The 22,492-nt window shown below is 35.9% G+C and overlaps 1 protein-coding gene across 10 annotated transcripts in view; it reads right to left on the bottom strand.

The window, feature by feature from the left end:
• CPEB3 (cytoplasmic polyadenylation element binding protein 3) overlaps positions 1–22,492 on the bottom strand; it is an 82,621-nt gene that overhangs the window by 37,092 nt on the left and 23,037 nt on the right. For 8 of the 10 annotated variants that reach the window (XM_038140261.1, XM_038140263.1, XM_038140268.1 and 5 more), the window contains exons 3-4: positions 16,020–16,179; positions 5,033–5,089 (exon numbers count right to left, since the gene is read on the bottom strand). In XM_038140261.1, the coding sequence (XP_037996189.1) occupies positions 5,033–5,089; positions 16,020–16,179 (217 nt within the window). The remainder of the gene's footprint in view (positions 1–5,032; positions 5,090–16,019; positions 16,180–22,492) is intronic. The other 2 variants (XM_038140264.1, XM_038140269.1) reach the window with 1 other exon arrangement.

The raw sequence follows: 22,492 nt of genomic DNA, 5'->3' as shown, positions 1-22,492 counted from the left end.
GGTGGTTCTCAACTTCCACTGATAGATGGGCTGGATGTGCAGATGGGCACTACAATAATTTGGTTATATGAACCTCAACAGTCCCTCGTGGTTGATTTTTTTCCAATATTAACAATGCAAGTGTTGCAGCAATCTCCCTTCTAACGTATGCTCACATACACAACTGAATCCCATCACCAGCAAAACACAATCTACATGTAAGCTGTATGCAGCTAAGTCCCACACACTGGGCCTCAAATACTTGATCAAACACATGAAGTGCATTCAATATCCAAAACCAGATTAGGTGTCCTTTCCTGAGGCATACAAGAAGCCAAGCAACTGTGCAAGAGGGAAGGTTTATCTATTTTCATATTTTCGTTTTAGTTTAAAAAATCTGTTACAAATAAAACTCACATTTTTAACAGCCAGGCTGCTTCATCTCCTCTAGCATCATATATAATGCTCTTGGAGTAGCCTGGCAAATCTTAAAATTCAGAGGAAACAGATGGCACTAACCCACAATAGAGAGGATCACAAAGATGAAAGGAAAGCACATTGGTGAGGTAGTGAGGCAGGAAAAGCGGTGGGGAAAACAAACAAACAAACAAGAAGGCATAAAAGAGCTACCAAGCTGGATTAAAAGGAAGACAATTTAAGAAATCTTCCTCTGCTAGAAAATGCCTTTAGCAGCCACTGATAAGAGATACTGCCTTCAGTAACAGCCAGACTGGATCTCTGGAAGTGCAGATGCCAATATAAAAAACTGAAAGGAAGAAAGAAGAAAAAGCATGTACTTACTATTGCTCTCCTGCTTCCCCCTTCACCCTTTTTAAAATTTAGATAGGTAGAGAAGGGACTTTGAGATATCAGCAAGCCCACCTCACAGCCTCCAAGGCAGCATCAATACCAACTGCTTTTACAGCTGGTTCTGAAAAACCTAACAAGGTGATGTGCAAAGTGACAGCTCCCACACTCTGGGGCTCCTCTGAACCCCACTGCCTTTGCTATCTCACACTTCATATCAGGCATTTTTTCCCTCCACTTATATTCACTCAGATCTCTTCACAACTAAATCAGGTCTAGTTTTGCAAACCTTGTAAGTTTTCTCAGTGTTTTTTATTCCTTTCTGTTATTCTATATATGCCATTAAGATGGTGACACATTATAGCAACCCAACCTGGCAACTGGGCTAAGGAGCTCAGCAAATTCCTATAGGCAAGAATTAAACTATTAAATGAGATTGATGCATCTTGGAATTTAGTCACACATTCGCCCAGAATATTATCACTACAAAAAAAAAGCTTTTATTAGCTGTTAAACTGCCAACCCAAGATCTTGCAAGACAAAAGTAATTCAACAAGCTTTCCATTTGGAGCAGTTTATTTCAAGGTACAACAGTAGCATTGGCAAAACTTCCAAATATAAAATGCTACTTCAGTAACTTTTGTATCTAAACTCTATATGTGTTTGAGAACAACACATCAGGAAGAGCTAAGTACAATAGCTCTTAAGGAGACAAGGCAATTTTAAAAACAACAGAAACATGAAAATAAAAAATGAGATAGTTTTGTTGCCATTGCATTTCCTGTCACGGCATGACAACTTCCCCACTTAAATGGGATTAATAAAAACACAACCAAAATCTCAACACAGACATCTAAAAAAGTGCCCCAAATCCTTTCCTTAATGTCTTTTTCAAATTATTTTACTCTGAATAAATAGAACTAAATTACACTAATGAAAAGAAAAGACAGTCAGATGGAGAGCAAATAGTACCAGACCTCACAGATGACACATTTTTGCATGAGACAAGAATGAACAGTAGAAGCAGATGGAACATTTGTAGCCCAACAGGACTGCAAAGTCACTGTGCAGAGAAGCTTTACAAAAAACAAAATTCCAGCATTTCACCAAGGGGTTTCATTTAACTACCTTTAGACTACATTTATTTTACAGAAGATTGTTAGGGATCCCAGCACAACACTTCTAGTGCTAGATCACACACCCTCATTTATTCCCATCCTCCTTTTTCACCTGCCACACTTCTTTCCCACTGAAGTCACTGAGGCTTTCTGGAGTTCCCAAAAAGCCCTAAAGACAGCTCACCACCTACCACATAGGTGACTATGCATTCGTGCTGATCACTCAGTCCTAGTTACCCAGCTAATTAGAAAGGAGCATATATTCCAGAGAAGCAATGGCTGCAGAAATGTAAGGCTACAAATGGTATGGAATATTAGCAAGAGAAAGGATGGAGGACACCTTTGAGTTAAATTTATGCCACATTTCCCCTACAAATTACAGTATCAATTATTTTAATACGGTTCTGTAGATGAAAGTTTATAAAAATTCTTGTACTGTTTAGCTCAGTATGAACAAAAAAATTACCTTTTGTCACTAATTGATTCTAAACACTATTTCAATTAGAGAAATTTCATTTAGATCTAGTACAGAAAAAAGCTGCATTTCCCCTTCAAAAATGCTTCCAATCTAATATTTGCATCTTCCTTTTGTTTAGCTCCTCTTTAGGATTATGCTCAGATCTCTCTGAATATCTAAACATTGCATTCCTCAACAGAAGTCTAACTCTGAACTTCAAGAGCATTTATAATATAAACATGATTATACACACGTGCAACTCTGTATGTACACAAGCATAATGCCACTAATGAAACTAAGAGATTCATTTTAATTATGCATTTAAAAGTAATCTCTTTTACCCCGTGAATTTCATTCTATTAGAACTCAGTGTTTTAAGCTGGTGCTGATTTAGCCTTGCGCAATGAACAGAACAGTGGTGGCACGCTCCCTCCTGTGCTGCCAGCTAAGCAACACCTTCCCTCAAAGTAAACAATGCCCTCCAACATCTACAGACAGCAGCTCAAGACAGGCAGGCAGGAAAATCCCCAGTTTCAAAAGGGTGTAATGAGTAAACAGGAATAATAGCTGAAGTACAGTTGGAAGTGCTGCCACAGAGGATGAGCAGCTAGAGACAAACATCCCCCCAAAACTTCCCCTCTCCCTACAGCATGTGAAGTTTTGCATTGCTGTTGGCATGAACACATGTTGTCTTCCACCTTCAAAAGATTGCCTACATTGTCAGAGTGAAATTGAGCTCTGAGTAATAAATCTTAAAGATTATTACTATGTCTTCACAGGAAAAGATAAAAATGCTTATGAAGCAATGACTTAAAATAGAATGTGAAGGCTGGATTTGCAGACTCAGCAGAGAGTGTTTGGTTTCACAGAAATTAAACATAGATATGACAAGTATTATGATTTAAAGACATTACATAAGTTCTCAAGATTATTCAAAAAATACTGTGATGCAGTACCTTTTCAGAATTTTTATTTTACTTATTTTATTTTTTAACCCAAATCACAGCCATTCCAGCACAGAAAAGAATGTTTCTTCTTGAACTAATTTTCCTTAGTATATTTCCCCACTACAAGAAAAAGGTAATGAATGACATGGGAATTACCTAGTTCTAAATTTTTCAAGTTTAGCAACATAAAAAAAAGGATTTCAATCACAGAAAGTAATTTTTAAGCTTATGTACTTGAATATTTGCTTTTATTATCAGCTCTTAAAAGATTTAAAAGCAGAACCCAACAGGTTTCACAGTACAATAATTCTAGCTAAGGGGTTTCATTGATGGCCAAAAATGGAGTGGCCTTACCTAGTAAAGAAAGGAAGGGAAGAGAGTTGCAGAAGAAGAAAAATATATGGGAACTTATTCAAGCTGTGGATTTGTGCTTAATTTCATTTTGCACAAATTGCATATTTATGATTCCAGGCTTATTTAAGTCTTTAAACATTTAATATTTGAATAAACCAATCATATTTTAAATAGTGCAAATGCATAAATATATATAGTTTTGGTCCCTTGGTTAGCTATGCTGATATGTTAACCATGCATCAGGACTACAGCTACAAAAAATGATTGGTTTTTTATAACTATTAGAGTATGTAGTTGTTTTAAAAAGTTCAAAGAAATTAGATAGGAAAAAAATTTTTTTCATTATTTTCATCAAAAAGAAACCAGAATAAAACACAACATTCATTTAAGATAAAAGCAAGTTATCCCAAAATAGTGTAACTTTTTGTTTCAGTTTTTCATTCCCATCTTTCAAAAATCTCTGTTAGACTTTGTAAGAAATGCTACTATGTATTTCATCATAAATGTCAATTTTTAAAGGTAACTCAAAATTCCATCATTGTGTCCCATCTTCACAAATATATTTCCATTGCAGTTAGCCTGTTGAAATGGACACTGTAGAACAACAAATGCATTCTGAGACAAGAATTCATGACAAACACCTGGCACCTGTACTGTGTAGACCTTATTTACACAGAGAGGCATGAACAGCTTCCTCTTTTAATAAAGTCTTTAATTAAACAAAACGTTTCTCCTAGTTAATTATGTGATTTCCCATACCTTCATGTGCCTGACACCCAGACCCCCACCCTCCCCACACAGGACGTGTCTTCCACATCCATTCTGCCAGGTTTTTTGAGTCCGTATGCTCATGACTGGACTTCTAATTTTACTTTTATTTCCTGACAGAAAAAAAAAAAAAATCTCTCAGTGAAGTGCTGTTTTTCTCATTATTTAGATGTCTGAATATTCTCCCAATTCCCATCTACATAATGGAAACCAACAAGGCAAACGCTGTCAGTCCATGTAATTGTATGCAAAACTTGTAACAGCTCATCCCAACACGAAGAAATATGTCTGGAGAGATATCAGAAACCAAAGCTACAGCTTTAACACATACACACCCACAAAAGAGGGAACAAGAGAGACTGTTCTGTAATATTTTCTGTAGCAGGCATGATGAAGCTTCGAGTGAAACACATAAAGCCATTACAATGTTAATATAAAGAATCAGAGGTGACTGACTTATGAAAAACATTCTCAGCGAGTGAACAGGAACGTCTATGCAAACATTACACATATTTATGTCTGACTGGGCAGCTACACACAGAGTAGATGTAAGAAATAATATTCTACATGGCAATATAAATCACTAGACATCAACTACTTACTGTTAAGAGCCATAATATTGTCTGTTCCTGGATGATGGAAGTTTATTCCCATACGCCCTGCAATGTAAGTAAAAGCTATTTTCAATGTTTTTATTTCAAAACTGAATTAAATTCATTAGTATGAAAAATTTCTAAAGGGAATGAACAGTCAGGGTAGCTGAATCTTCCACCTATTGAAGACAACTTCCCAAGAATACGCATTTAAAATATTTAACACCACAGCACCTTCAGTATTATGCACTTAAAATATAAATGACAAAAAAATTATTTTAATACAATCCTTTACTTTGCACTAAGAAAGCATTATGCTTACCCTTTCAAAACAAGGCCTCAAGTTCAACCTTGCTGCAGTTATGTCATTTATAGTAGGCTTCCAACGAGTACAGCATTACAAAACTCCATTTAATTGGTAAAAATAAATCATTATTTTTCATACTACAAGCAGCACCATTAGCTTTCAAGTTATCAGATAGTTAGAGAGGGACTTCTTACCCTGGTTTTGCATTCTTGCCTAAGAATCTCCCATCACCTACCATTTGAGATAAGACATTGGGTTGGAAGAAATATTCTTCCCAAGCAGTACATTCATATGTACTTTGAAAAATAAATATTCTTGACCTAAAGGAGACTTAGTCCAGAGAAACCTACTTTTACTGTTAGAGCAAAAAATGAGCTAACAGCAGCAGCGCTGTTCAGATTTGTTTTGGACACTTTTTAACTGAGCTGAAATATTAAACCTCACCCTGAAGACAGTTTCTCATAGGACTTTTTAAATTAAACCACCCAAGAAAATCTGCAAGTTGTAATTTTACTGGTTCTTACTGGGAAAAAGATGTAAAAGGATAATTACAGTCATGTAAAAATTTATTTCAATTAAGTAATGTAAGTAACTTTATGTATATAATGTAATTCCATTTCATAGGCTTCTCCTATCTCTAGGTCTGGGGCTAAGTTTGGGAGCTAAGGAAGAGGTCACATTTCTTCACTACATGGACACTGAAATATGGGTGCTCAAGATCCACTGAAAAACCAATAAAATGAAATGTTCCTGTACTTCGGCAATCCCAAATTTTAACAAACTCTGGCAAAGCAGAACTAAAGCCAATCCTCTCCAACATTTTTAGTTCCTATTGATAATTAAAACTTTCTATTTCCAGTCATAGAAACTGCTGTGCTGTAATGAATATTCTTTCTGAACAGATGCAGAATGAAGTTTCAATACACTTCTGAAACTAAGTCATAAGCAGGTTAAGAAAAGCAAATCAATCTTTCTTCACATTGAAGTTTTCTCCTTCTTTTAGAAAAAAAACGCCACCACAATAAGGCTATGAAGCAAAGAGCACCTCCAGAAAGAAGAACAAGGTAAATAGAATTTCCATTTCTACTTTCCAACTCCTTGAGCAAAGCTTCCTAAAGAGATGATCTTCATTAACCACTTCACATTTCCTAATTACAGACATAATTCTCCTATACATATTTTCACATTAATCTGGCACTGCAGAAACATTAAAACTGCTATCATTTCATTTAGTATAACCTTTGCTAAAATACTCCAGACATCTCCAGATGAACATTAATACACTGTTAAGGAAAAGGGGATTAATGAGTGTGAGGTTACAGGTATTACTTGTAAAAAGAAAAGGTGTCTGTACTAATTTGTACTTTAAAATTAATACTTGGAATAGAAAGGAAAAAAACCAACTATGAAAAAATAGAGTAAAATTTGAATGCATAATGCTTGGATGGCTCCTTCTCTTTTCCTTTGCTGAAGATGAAATTGTGCTGTTCGACCAACTTCAGAAATAGAATCCTATCTGTGACATCTGGGTTTGGTTTTTTCCTCCCTCCAGGCTGTCGCTGGACCAGGTGCTGCTTGTGTGACATTTTGTCACCTGCCCTTGGCCTGCTATTTTTAAACAGTTCTTGTCAGCTATCTTTTAAGAGGAGCAGAAAATACAGAGCAGCACAAGCAGAAGGACATGTTCTCCCACTGAGCTAAGCCAGCGTGCAGGATAATTCTGTACATCTTCAGAGCTCCCTCGTGCAACTCTATAGAAACAGATTAATGGAATCCTTTCAAAACACACCTGTACTAAAAGCATTCAAAAGAGACTGGCAATGTACCAATCACGAGACAACAAATTAATTGTGAACAATTATATAGCCTTTCATATTGGTTATAATGCTTTAATATTTTGTTGCTTGAAGCAAATTATTCAATTGAAAAAAGAGGCCATCTGTAGATTACAAAACTGCATAATTATCTAAGGAACAACAAGAGAACAGAGAAAGGAAATTATAATTTTTAAATTTAAAGGTGCAATGTAGAACTGTGAAGTGTAATTAAGAATATGTACTTTCAAAGACCTATTTAGATGAAACACATAAATGAAAAGTGAAAAACAACCAATTTTAGGAAAAGCACATGTATGTTATCTGAACATTTACGAAACCTATATAAGCACATATTTCTAATTATAGTTATAAAACAAAATCTCTGGATAAAGGGTTTACTTTTCAAGAATATTAAGTACACTAAACAGAAATATAGGGAAGTTAAGAGTACAGAAACTATGCATTCCAGCAGCTCAGTGAAATCATAAATAGGAACACTTCCAGTAACAACATCCCCAGTACTTGTATTCAGTGTACATCTGCCATTTTCAGTCTGCCTGTCTTGGTTTCATAACTATTTACCGAGTATATTTTCAATTACATGCTTTTATAGCATACACTTAAGAGTACTGCAGTTAGGCTACAACAATAATCACTCTTCCATATCTTTTCAATTCCTAGTTTAGAAAGAAAAAAAGTCTAGCTGTATACTTCTTGCTCTTTAAACACTTCAGACATAAAGGAAGGCTTGATGATTCTTGTATAGCCCAGGCAGCTCTCTTGCTTATCTTACATCATTAAACTTCTTAAATTACCTCTTCTAACAACATCTGGAGAGACTTTTCTAGCTGGACTCTGCTGCATGTGCAATATCATACTTTGTCATGGCAGAGAGCCCAATTCCTTTTTAGAGCACATCAAGTCTGTGCATCCTCTCTTCTTTATTGCACTGGAAATGAGATGGTAAATAAATTTAACTTTACCTTGTTCTTTGTAAAGGTGCATACTGATCTTGAATGAAGTCTGAATCTTTCTAACAACTTAAAGAAGTAGACCCTTCCCACATATGAATCTTTCTTGATTCTTTTGCAAATAAACTTTTTTTAATTGTCTAGATAATTTTGAGTTACATGATCAGTTTTGAGAAATAATGCTGCTCCAGAAATAGTAAAAATTAGTAACAGACATGGTCTTACTACTATTGCATTTCTTCTTTTTATTCATTTACTCTTCCTAAATGCTTTATGGTATTTTGAACTTGTGTAATACCCTAATCAGCACCTGGATATGAACACTCACATAGTAAAGGGCTTTTAAGATTACAGTTACCTATTCTAACCTTTCTTATGTTACAATCAACATTCCAAGAAACAATGTTCATTGCTTATATATTGAGTAAAACTTCTTGCACTATTGTACTTCATGATTTACACCAGATTGACCACTTATACCAATCCAGCAATTAGTATATGGCATAAGATTTGCTAGAAAATAGCAAAGTTGGTCTGCTTTTGACCTGTCCTGAACTTTCTGGTTATGAGAACTTCCTTGAAATGAGAACTTCCTCTCACATAATTCTTAAGATCACTGTTGATATCAATTACAATTTATGACTATATAATTCTGTGGCAAGGTCAAATGAAACTGGCAACAGGACTAGGTCTGCTCTATTTCTTTAGTAATACTACTTCTTTTATCACTCTTATCTTTTCTATCATTTCCAAGTTACTGCCAAGAAAAGCCACTAAAAACCAGCAATACTTATTTGAATAGATAGGTAGCAAGTGGGGTAGGGTACAATTTAGACATAGAAGAGTGCAAAAATCAAAGCAGGACCAGACTATTACCCCAAATATGTGAAATAAGATTATTCATCTGACTCCCATGTATTTGGGAGCCCAGATAACAGCACAACCCACTACTCCCCACAGCCTCCCTTATCTCCCCACACCCCCAGCTCAGCCATGAGTGTGTGCTCCAGGATTCACAAATGGCCACAAAGCATGAAGCAATGTGCACAGACAGGAATTTTAATAGTTTTTACCTGAGTAGACCTTCAACTATTCTCTCTCCTTTCCCCCAAAACTACAGATATGTGAAACTATGCTACATTAACTCAAAAGACATGCCCAAGACAATTTCAACACCAAGAATGTTGTAAGCAAGGATCCACATAAAAAATATAAAAATAACAGGTAGCTCCTGAAGAAGTTGATTGACTTTATTCTCTCTCCTCTTTTTTTATGTATATTTGCCATTTGTTCAAACCCATAATTTAAACACCCACACTTGCAGATCTTAAAAAAAATTAAAATACTGAGCAGAACAAAAGTACTATTATTTGCCAAAGGGGAAATATGAAGAACTATTACTGTACTCACATGTATATACTTTAACTGTGCAAAAACGTATTGTGGCAATGTGAAGAGAACTGCATAATTATCAGCTATGAATATCAGTAATAAAACTACTTCCTATCACTGACTAAGCATACATATCCTATCAGTAGGGAAAACAAAACGGCATAAAATAAAACAGCATATACATTACAGTGCAATGCAGACTTCATAAGTAAATTACGTTGCTCCAATAGAACACAGAAGTCTTGCACATATTTAAGTAGTGCAAACATTTTTAGCTTGAAAACACCTATATTTTCAATAATTTAATAGGACTTGGAAAGCAAGACTTGAACTTAAAGTGGTAGACAAGTTCTTGTACACACATGCTCATTCTACATGAAGTTCTAGAACTGTATTCAAAAGAGCAATATTGGCATTTTTCATTGGTGTGTTTGGGGGAACTAAAATAAAACAATATCAAAGCAGACTTTACCATTAGGAATCTATACTAAAATATACAAACCCTCAAAACAGTAGCAAAGTGAGAAAGAAAAAAAGCAAAACAGCTTTAGGTCTTTGTGAGGCCAGTCTTCACTAGCACAATGAAAAGAGGGAAATAAAGAGAAGGAAAATTGCTATCTCTATAATCACTTCTTAATCTAAACAAAGCAAACCAAAAAACCCCACCACTCCTGACCAGATTCAGCAGGTCAAAAACAAGGACATGCTGTTTGCCAGCAGCAAATTAGGAAGTATGACCATACTACAGGATCGTTGCAAAAGGCTCATTTAATTTTAAAAATATGAACCATTTAATGACCTTATTCTGTCCTGAAAAAAAAACATTAAAGAAGATTTTTTAAAATAAGCAGAGTTTCAAATGGAAAAGCAACATACTCTCTTTCTTACAAAAGGATTAGCATGAGTGGCCTAATTTTACACACAAATCCACGTGCAAACACATCTGTCTGCTCACGCTGTTTTTCATGAGCCTTTACAGAAAGGGGTCTGATGAGCATCGAGATTTTGGGAAATGCTGGAACACTGCACTTTTTTCCTAATGGAAGTGTTGCAAAAAGCTCCAACAGTGTAGCGCTATTGCTAGCACTGAGATGACAACATTTGTTCTATTTGCACGACCTTTGTGTTCAGCTGCCGACTGCAAACACAAATATGATCCATTCACCTTCACTTTTCTTAGGTCATGTGGCGAACTCAGTGTTTTGCTTACAAAAAGCTTAGGAACACTTACAGCTGAACAAAATCTGGTGGCATGTACTGAAATGAATGCAAATCAAAGTGGAAAAGTGAAGGTCCATTCTGTGGAACAGAATCCAACAGTCTTAAGTTGAATATAATCTCTAAACACTTGGCTGTCAAAAATGTGAGTAATTCAAATGTAAACAAGAAATCCTAAATTTTGCTGAGTTTTCACATGACCTGATAGAGTCTTTAAAAAAGTTATGAAGTAGTAACCCAGTAACTTCAGTTTTGTGTTTCACAAATAAATGAGTGACATTAAGTACTGAAAATCAAGATAAAATGTTTCCCCACAGATGCTATTTCTGCCTGTGAACTATTATACATTTATATTCAACATCTTGATCTCTACTGAAATATTGTGATATAATCAACACATGCTTTGTAGATCTCTCTACAGTATGATATCCATTGAAATTAGGTATACTATAGCCTACTCTTGAAATCTCCCTGTACACGTGTTGTCTCCAATTATTTCTATTTGAAGCTGTGTCACACTTCTTTAAAAAAATACCACAATTTTTGTTAGGCGGGGATTTGTAAATTACAAAGTTTGTTTCTGTTCTGATTAAGAATAAAAAAGCAAATATTACTGTAATCTAGTGTAACAGTAAATTAAAAAGAAATACTTTGAAGGCCATGATTTCTTTCCTCAGTTTTATACTTAGTTTCATGACCTGTCAGTAGCACATGTGCACAGCATATGATCTAACACAGCTGAAATATTTTATTTAATTATTTAAAAATAGAACAAAGGCAGCTGCTAGTTACTTCTGGTCAAAATATTTTTTATAGATCAGAATACCTCTGTTTGTGTTGTAATGCAATAGTTTGACAGGGATAAACATATTGCAACAGTGACATATTACACCACAGACAGGAGACACTTTTATGTAGGAAAGAAATGTTCTGGTCAGTGATAAGTGGCGTCTACCCATAGCCATTCTGATAATTTACTTTTGCCCTACACCTTTAGGTCAAAGCAGAATGTAAATAAAGAAGGTTATAAAATACAGCAAATATAACCTTTCCTCATTAAAGCAAAACTGTCACTCACACTTTTGTAGTGTATAACATATTGGCCATTCAGAAAATAAATAAGAATGTTCAGGAAAAACATCTCAGGAGATACTGCACATTTCTGTCAGAGGCCTCATTATGACTGACATGGGGAACAGCCAGATACCCTGGGCTGTACACTGTAATTTGTCATTAACCAAGCAAAGCGTAACAATTCTTTTACTCAACTTCTTCTCTCTTTTTTTTTTTTTTTCATCTCCCTTTGAAAGAGGGAAAGTATTTACGAGTATTGACTGAAAGAAAAGAAAAATGTTGAAGCTGGTCTTCTTGATGGTAAAGAAAGCAGGTAGGGAAGTCTGCCAAATGGTCTTGGGACAAACGAAAATGAGAATTCCTTTTCAATTAATTTACATTCCTTAAATCTCAAAGCACGAAATGGCAAATGACTTTTAAAGCTGCACAGTTCCCAGACTATGAGGACAGAAAGCCAGGAACATAGAGAAGGGTTCCTCTATCTGGCAGGAAAAGCTGAGAAAAAGAAATCAGTTTTAGAAACAAAACAATAGCTGACACTGAGCACCTTCTCCCAAGTCTGGGCTCATGATAAAATGCAACTTAGATGGATATGCTGGTAATTTAGGACTAGAAACCTCACAGCTAGATTTCAAATCTCTTTTACAGCAAGAAATACACAAAAATAACTGAGTGATTGAGTGACCCTGGCTGTCCTCACTGGAGAGCACCAAGCCAGCCTGCCAATCAGACTGGTTCAATGTGAGTAACTCAACATTGCAGGAGTGAGGATCAGATCATTTCTGCTGCACCTATAATCTGTCAGACTTGCCCTGCTCCACACTTGAAAGCAATAACAAAGTCCCTACCCAAAAAATGGCACTTAATCACATGTCCTCTCAAGGTCAAGTGGATCATGCTTTAAAAGACGTGATCTGCTTTGGTGACCATGAAATAAACTCAACTTCCATGGCCTACAGGACAAAGCCTGACCATACCTCAGACTGAGAGAAGAGTATGAAGCTTCAGCAACTACAAACAAGAGACTCTCTCCCTTTCTCGCCTTGAGCTTCTCTATTACCTCCTCTGAACCAAACAGAGCATGAGGAACTCAGACCCCAAAACAAGAGCAAAATATCCCAGAAGCATTTAAATTTGGTCTTCCTATCAGAATCTTTTATGGTTAATCCTCCCACCCACATTCTAATCAAGAGCTCTCATTCCATACCCAAGAGAATTACTTTTTGTTCCAAGTATCTGCTGAGACATGAAGGGCACACATGCCAAGAAGGACAATGTTCCAAGCAAAGTTCCAAACTTCAGATAAACTGCTTGCAATATTTTACTCATTAATACATATACAGACAGTACTTCTAAAAATAAGTATTTGCTGGCAGCAGCAGGGTGAAATGATCCTGAAACATGGACCTGTTTCAGGCTCTGCAAAATGCACTGGAGGCCCCAAGAAATATACAGTTTTTTAGTATCAAATCTTCCTGTATTTTCAAAATCTGAGGATTTTGGTACGCACCCTTTTCATACTTTCCACTTAAAATTTTGGATAGTAAATGTATAGCAAACTGACATGTAAGTGCTTCTAGCTGTGATTGTTTGAAAAAAAGGGCTCATTTACCAAAAGAAGAACAACTTTAAAAAGTCATTTGAAAGCCACCTCATTGCTTTTATTTTAAATTAGAATTTTTGTATCTACAGAAGAAATAGTGCACAAACCTAAGAGAGAACAATTAGATGCAAGAGGAAGTAAAGATTTAAAGGAAATGAACAGTTTACTATGAAAGACAGAGTTGGTAAAATGAAGAGGAACTAGCTCGGAGAGTTGTTTAAGTTAATCATATTCCAGAAATTTCACACAAGAGCCATTCACATGGGCTTGTCTACAAGGAACTGAAAAAATTAAGCTGAAGTACATAACCAATATATTAAAAAAACTTCAAGGTGAAAATACATTACAATTTGGCAATGACTTCAGAGCAAGCCAAAGCAAGCAGAACTGATCACTTACTTTCTGAATGTGCTAACAGACTAAAATGTCCTGCTACCTTAAGGGAGAGAGTCAGAGGAGTGTGGAATAAATAAGAAAAAGCATGTGAGTTTATAAGGCAGCAAAGTGAAATGTGGGGAAGGTGCAGAGCAGGACAGCAGCTAAAAACCTTCTGCACCTTTGTAGAGAAAAAGTAGTGGGATGTACAGGAAAACATTCAAGACCAATTTTCACAGAAACAGAAAAAATACAGTAAGAAAGTGACATCAGGACCGAATCAATTTTTGCAGAAGAATGGTTTTCAGGAAAAGGATTCAGCTAAAATAGTAACATAGATCTGTTTAACACAGAGGAAAGCAGCTCTGCTTGCAAGGGAGAATAAACATGTCCTGAAAGAGCCACTCCCACAAATATTCCCAGTCACACTGCAGTGTGAAAACAGGAGCAGGGAAAGTGCACACAAGGCCAGGGCTAGGCTGGGGGCTGGCAAAGTCAGCCCTGTACTCAGATGGAAGAGAAAAAAGAAACACAGGGAAAGCAATGGTATCATTGGGGGGAAAACCCATAGCAGAGACACAGGGAGGTAACTATTAGAAAAACAGACTCTCCAGCAGCTGCTGACTGGAGGTGAGCTCATTGGCAAGGGAGGAAGGCCAAAATGGGTGAGAAACACTGAATGGAGAAAATGAAATAGTTAGAAAGAGCACATCCAGTCTGAGACAGAAGCCCTTGTTAGAGCAAAAGTAAAGCTAATGGTCCCATTGTCAAATGGAAAAGATCAATTTAAACTTTACACAATATCCAACTTCAGTAATTAATATCCAATCCAATTTCTAACCCCATCTTTTTCATTTTTTTCCACACTCAGATTCATGTGGAAATTCATTCTTAAAAAATTAGTCTCTATTTGTATATGTAAATAAAAACTGAAAAACCCCATAAAAATCATGAGTTTTAGCTAAAGTACAATGTATCTAACAAGACGCAATAAATACTTAACTGTATTTACCCCCAATTTGAATTTTATTTCATGTTCTAATGCCAGCCACATGAAACATACATCCAGTAGAAATGTCAATTTTGTTGAGCATGGTTTTTTAAGTTCAACCTTAACCCTTATTTCAGAGGTTTATGATCAGAATGGACATGAGACTGTATTCCTTCCCATTTTAGACAGATGAATAATGGTTAAAGACACATGAAGGCTATGGCACAGCAAATTTCAAGATATCAGTGGTAAAGAAGCCAGTTTGTTTGAGTAGTGAATAAAACCGGTACCCAGAAGAGATGGCAAAAAAGGCACTATACTTTTAACCAAGAAAAAATATTTTTACAAATGGAGAGGAGAGTAAATGAGGCAGTCATGACATCAAAATACATGCATAAAGGTATTAGCATAGGAAGTGCTATACACAACTAAATTTCTTCTTTGTGTTCTGACTTCTTAGTATTTGGGAATCATTTCTTGTTCAATACTTCCTTGGTATATGGCTTACAACTATCCTCAGTCTTATAAGTCAGCAAGAATGCATACCAGCAAGAATGTGTACCTATTTGTAAACATAACCAATGAAAGATAAAGACAAAGGACAGGAGTGTGCAGGTTGATCAGGAATTCAGTGAAATGCTGCCACACCTTTTACTATACTATCAGCCAAGTACTAGAAATGGTTTCATCCCTAATGCCAACACCTGGTAGAACAAACAGAGTTTAATAGCATAAATAATCAAAACTTTCCCAGCACTTAAAAATAGCTAATATCTTTTGGCTCCCCCTAACAATTTGAAATCCAAATTAAGATAAATTCGTTCAAAAGAAACCTGAAATCATATAGAGAATAACCTTGATACAGTGGTTGGTTTAGGATCAGTGCATCCTAGCTGATAATCCACGCTTTAGTATAACCTTTGAAAAAGATGCTGAACACAACAATTGGACTCCAGTTGCATGAAGCATGTTTCAAAGTGACTGCAGCAAGAGATCTTGCTCTACAATTTGTTGATACAAAATCCCATGTTTCAGATATGCCAGTCAGATAATACTATGATTGTACACTTACAATAAATGGATACACATTTCACCTTATCTTCCTAGTAGAGAAGTTTATCTTAAGATGGGAAAACAGAAATTTCACAAAACTGGAAACTCATTCATTAATAAAAAGTTTATAGAAATACTGAAAAGCTGATTTTTGTTTAAACACCAAGCAAGCATGGACATATGAATATTCCTAACCTGTAAAATGATTCCTCCACATTATATCAGCGAAACTCATTGGTGGGCCACTGGGAGGGTAGTGTTTACCTTTCAGAGGCTCATGATCAGTCCTTATCATATCCATTAAGGAATTTTCCAAAGAGTGCAAGTTAAAAGTGTCATAGGGCCTATTCCGGTCCTAGAAGAAAGGAAAAAAAAGGAAGAAAAGACAAGTGTTATTGAAAAATTTAATTTTCTAACATAGGCTCATTTCTTGTTATATAAATTCCAGCATCCAATTCTACATTTCTTCTTGACAGAACTTTCCATAAGGAAAAAAAAATTTATAAATATGTCTACAGTTGTTTAAAATTATACCCTTCAATTTGCAACTGCTGTTTTCACCAGTACAGCTAGGCAAAGAGGCTTTTGAGTATTTCTAAAAATATACATACAAGCAACTGCTAATTCTAAATATTGTCATTTAAATAAGAACTTGGAACTAAAGCAGTGTTAATGCTTACACTGGAGAAATGAAATTGTTTCAGAGATACTTGGTTTACAGCTTCATCATCTGCTTTCTGTCACTGTGCTACCTTAATATCAGAGCAGAAGCAAGCAATGCTCAAGACACCAGCAGGCACCTTTGTGCCAGAAAGTACCGATTAATTCTTCAAATGTCTAACGTTAACCTGACAGGTTTAAGGAAAGTACACTAGGTGCAAGACAAAATAGAGGCAAGCTAGGATAACACTTCCACTGTAGGGCACTCAAAAACCTGAACAAGGGCTGGTCTGTATTGTTTGAACCTCCCATGTTCAATTCACTGTAGTTCTGCTTCTGCTTTTGGTAAGTAAAAGGGAAAAAAGAAAAGAGAAAAGAAAAGAGAAAAGAAAAGAGAAAGAAAAGAGGAAAGAAAAGAGAAAAGAAAAGAGAAAAGAAAAGAGAAAAGAAAAGAGAAAAGAAAAAAGAAAAGAAAAGAGAAAAGAAAAGAGAAAAGAAAAGAGAAAAGAAAAGAGAAAAGAAAAGAGAAAAGAAAAGAGAAAAGAAAAGAGAAAAGAAAAGAGAAAAGAAAAGAAGAGAAAAGAAAAAGAGAAAGAAAAGAGAAAAGAAAAGAGAAAGAAAAGAGAAAAGAAAGAGAAAAGAAAAGAGAAAAGAAAAGAAGAAAGAGAAGAAAGAGAAAAGAAAAGAGAAAAGAAAAAGAGAAAGAAAAGAGAAAGAAAGAGAAAAGAAAAGAGAAAAGAAAAGAGAAAAGAAAAGAGAAAAGAAAAGAGAAAAGAAAAGAGAAAAGAAAAGAGAAAAGAAAAGAGAAAAGAAAAGAGAAAAGAGAAAAGAAAAGAGAAAAGAAAAGAGAAAAGAAAAGAGGAAAAGAAAAGAGAAAAGAAAGAGAAAAGAAAAGAGGAAAAGGGAAAAGAGAAAAGAGAAAGAGAAAAGAAAAGAGGAAAGAGGGGAAGGAAAGAGGAAAAGAGAAAGAAGAGGAAGAAGAGAAAAGAGAAAGAGAGAAAGAGAAAAGAAAGAGAAACAAAACCCAGAATCAGTCTTCAGCAGGCCTGCTAGAAAAACCAGTTGCAAAGTTCAGGAACAATTCCAGGGAGGAAACAAGTTACCAATGCCCCTATATCCAGAATACTGTACACCATAAGACAGCATAACAGAATGGCCCCTTGTAGTTACCCTGTTGCTAAAAAAAATTTGCTTGCCTATTCTCATCACTATTAATAAGAAAATGGGAGTGTTGTGTACTATATTATGCTACAGCTGATAATGAGTGGTATAACATCCTAGCTTGCAAAACAGAAACCTTCGTTGTAATATGCTCCCACAATTCCTGGAACAATGTTTTTCACATGCTGGTTACTATAAAATATTCTTGCTTGCAAAATTAGTATTTAAAATCCTCAGAGAAAAATTAGTATCCACAGAAAAGGTAATAAAATTCTGTCTTAATAAATATTATTTCTCTTGAACCATCTTGTTCTTAGGTTGTCTAAATAAAACTAAATGAGAGAATGGAGTTCACTGGTATAAATTAAGCTTTCTTTTAATATTCCTGTTCTGAAATTAAAATTAATACACATCATTAAAAGCTTGCTGTTACAGAAAACTCTGAAATACAGATAATCTTACTGTCAAAAATCTTATGTTCCCACAGTGCCTTATCCAACATGCTAATGTTGTATTTTCTATAAGTGGACTACTAATCAATTGAGCATTCCTGGCAGTCATACACGATGTTCAAAGAATAATACTTGATTTCTGTTAGAAGCTATACTAAGTACTGAAGTTCAAATGAGCTCACTCATTTTCAATTCTTTTTGTTGATGATTCTTGTCTTCTACAGCTGCTGAGAATCCCCTCATTTGTATACTGTGTTTAAAAGAGTACTTGCTCCCCTATCCAAATGGAGCAATACACTGAAACATAAAATAAAATGTATGTATGTCCAGCAAATTCAAAGTAGATCCTTGGGAAAAACCCTTAAACCGAACAAAAATATCCAAAATGCTGAGGTTGGGATTTTTCTCCAAAACCAAAACTTTATTTGGTTAAAACAACCCACTTATTAGTAATATGCACTAGTGGAGAAGAGTTTGTTTTATTTCATAATCACTTCCTTAAAAAAAAAAAAAAAGCAAGGGTAAATTGAAAATAAAAAGCATTAACTTTGATGAAAAAACCCATTCTAGTGACGTATTAGTCAATTGATTAAATGGGATCTATATCATTCCTTCAAATCAAGAATTTTTCTTGGCTTTTTCTATCTGTGTCTTTGAGATACGTGTACTGCATGCAAGTGAAGAGGTCAGATGTTTCAATACCCAACTACAACACCTTTTTGAAGAGAAAATATGAATGCAAAGATAGAGCTTATATCTGTAGAGGTAAGGAAGTATTTTTCAGTCAGATGTGCCCTGACCTGGTGTACTATACAGCCATAGCAGAGCTGAGCAGGCAAAACCAACACTGGCAGGAGAGCTAAAGGGCAGGACTGCAGCTTTTGCCACAATGGTAGTTTATTCCAGCTTCAAACATTCCTGAGATTACAGTCTTAGAGGTCAGAAGGCGTGAGTTCAGAAGAGGACACAGCCTACAAATTGAATTTAATTGCCCTTTATTAACATATGTATGTTATATTTTAACTATGCTACTATAGCAGCAAATCCCTGGGAGGTCCTGCTTTGTTCTGTAACCTGCCAAGGAGCTGTGCACATGGACACAAGTGGAAAAAGGGAGAAAGAAATTGTAGTGTGGCAGCAAGGCTATGCAGGGCAGGCTTGTTGGAATGCTGCATCTTCTTAACCCTTTAAGGGGCACACAAACCTGCAATATATTTTCAAGATTAAAACAGACCTACATTAAACACCGGAAGATCAATTTAATCAAAACCTTTTACCAGGCAATTATAACACTTCCCATTATAGCACTTGAGCAAGATAAATCTAGTAAAAGAAATTTTAGACGCAACAGATTTTACGAGTATGTTGTGGCAGTGCATAAGTATAAGGCGTGCTGACTACAGACTTTGCAGTGTGGGTGATAAAACACAAGTAAGGGCTAATATTCTAGCTCCTAAATAAAAGGGCTATTACCATTTTTCTCAGTAGCTTTCATTTCAGTAGCAACTCATTTGTACTCAGCAGATTTGAAAACTGTTTTCTAAATTCAGCAATTTCTTCCGAGACAACTGGTGCTTCTGCACACACACACACAATTATGTTTCCTCATTTCTCAGCATGAACAGGTTCTCCTGGTTTTGTGAGCTGATACTGTTCCAGCTCCTGGATTTGCCTTTTGCATTGTTTCCATAGGCCACCAATCTATTGCCAAACAATCCCAACAACATAAACATTTCATAAAGGTCCTCAGCAGCACACGAGAACTTTGCAAGAAAGTTCTGGGACAAGAACCATGAACTAAAATCAAAATATATACAAAATACAGAGTGATAAAGCATAATAAATAACTTGGAAAAGAAGTTTTAAAATCCAGCCAGTCTGGAAGATTTGCTGGGATATCTTCCTACAGAAGACAAAGCTCCTAAGACCTACTTAGATAAACTGCATTATGGATAAAAGAGAAATCTCCAGCTACCAGGCACTGCCTTTGGCTACACAATAATCATTAAGTCAGCAAAAGATTAAGTCCAGCCTGCCCATGTTGGATTGTATTTCTGCTGTGTGCAGACAGTAGCTCCTTCCTTGTTAGCTGCTGGTGTATATGGCAGCATATTTCAGTTCTCAGAATTCTCCAGACTTGAAAGAAAAACAGTTTAGTAATAAGAGCTCTTAGAGAAGAGATGTGTCCCAAAGCCTTAAATACCAGCCCTTCATGGCTGCTATCTATACATTCATCTATGCCATGGACTTCCTCAAAGTGGACATCAATATAGTGAAAAATCACAAATGCATATCAGTATCAGATTTTGAAGGATCACAAAGTGAAATGGACCTTTAGTTGAAGCTGGGTCTCAACTTTCTACTTGTAAATACCTTCCTTGTAAGTCCAATAAAAAATGTCACATAACACAGTGTCTATAACCTCTTAATTTAGAAAAAAAACCAAAAACAAAACCAAAGAGTAACTGCCAAAAATAACTGCAGAGTCAATACACTAAAATAAAATGAGAAAACACAGCAATGTGCAGTTTACCTGAATCCTACACTTTCGTGCATATGTATTATGCTAGTCTTTAATTACATAGCCATGATAATTATTCAGAAGTCTCCAGTCTCCATCCAACATACATAATGAACAAGCTCTTGGAATGAATCAAAACAGTGCTTTGAAGAGGTCTGTTTATCTCTAGGACACATGCCGGTGTCACTCCAAGAGATGGCTGAGTTGTAATAAGTGCATCAGCAAATTCCAGGAAGTCAAAAGTAATTTTGAAAGTTATCTTATTCATGAAACAAATATTACTTAGCAGTACTGAAGTACTGACACATTTGTAACATTTGAAATAAAAAGAACTTTTTCCCATTTGTTGTACCCTGTAACATGGTAGGCTTTGTTCTGCTCCCTTCAGACTCACAGCAGGGGCATGTAAGGGCAGGGCATACCCAGCACTACTCCAGGTCCCTCCCAGAAGATACACAAACCATGTCTTTACTGCTGAGAGGGAAAGATAAAGAATGAGAAAAAAATATACGACTACATCACAAATGACAATGTCAAGATCAAATCTGTAACTACGACCATAACAGGGAGAAGTAGATCTTAATACAGCCTCATTTCCTCATTAACTCTCTCAGCTTGAACAGGTAGCCCAAAGTAATTGGAACTAATGAACTAAAAAAGGAAATGACTGACCGATCCCATGGCAGAGACACGGAGAATATGCATCTTGCTCCAAAACCTGATGCTGTATCATTTTCTTCTGACTCTGTAGAGTATTATGGCAGAAGACACCTGACCATTAATTATTAAAATACAGTTAAAAAGGCACGAGTTTTACCCTAAGAATGCATGTCAGCAATCTAACTCATGGTGCCGAAGCCCAGCTATCATCCATACTCAGAATCCTTAACCATGAAACACATGGTTGCATGTTTTAAATCCTTGTTGGCATGATCATCTACACCTATAGCATAAAATACACATGGAGTTGAGAGACACCCCTCATCTGCATATTTTTTACTGTGCAAGCAGCAAATCCTCATGTATCTGGACCCTCCCAAAGACACATTTCCCTGGGTCTACATATTTCAGTTCGCTGACTTCCTACTAAGCTTCCTATATTCTGAGCAGTTCTCACTTTCAGTAATTTATTAAGTAATTCTCATATAAATTCTCATATCCTCAAATAAATTTATTCATTAATTCTCAGTTTCAGTAATTTATTTCAGTGCTCTTCATTTTCATGCTACCCTAGATTTTTCAGCTTTCTGCACCAGTATGTGGCACAACACAACCCAACTCTGCTGAGCAACAAGATGGCTTCGACTCACAGAAATATTAACTGTTTCCAGAACACCACAACTCCAGGGAGGCTCCCAGGAGTCATCAGAGCCTGCGACATTACACGTAGTATTTTGATCAGAACAATGAGATCTAGGGAACAGCTAAAACTCTTATGGCTTAAACAGCTTTCCTATCAATGCAAACTTCTTCACAGGGGTCACTGCTGTGTTATTTTATTTATCCATAAACCTGGATTTGGCTGGACAGGATTGCTAAGTATTGCCAATGAAAGCTGAAGTCAATGGAAGCACAGCTTTGAATAAATACAGGGTAAAGTGCCAGCACTGTTTCAAAACAGGGCTCATTCACTCTGTTCTAGCACCTGCAGCACAGGTAATTACTAAGAACACAAGGAAAACAAGTCTGTCTTGTTTCAGTATCTCAATTCAAAATAGCAAAACCAACAACTGCAAAAAAAAAAAAAAAAAAAAGAAAAAAAAAGTTAAAAAATAGTGTTCTGAAGTTCAGCTTGGGACATGCTCAACATGCCATGATGGTGCACATGAATGATCACATCCAGCTCTAAAGGCTCGCTGGGCAGTCCTTCACTT

The sequence above is a fragment of the Motacilla alba genome, chromosome 6, assembly GCF_015832195.1.
Source record: "Motacilla alba alba isolate MOTALB_02 chromosome 6, Motacilla_alba_V1.0_pri, whole genome shotgun sequence".
Lineage (NCBI taxonomy): Eukaryota > Metazoa > Chordata > Aves > Passeriformes > Motacillidae > Motacilla > Motacilla alba.
This window is presented reverse-complemented; position numbering and strand designations above follow the sequence as displayed.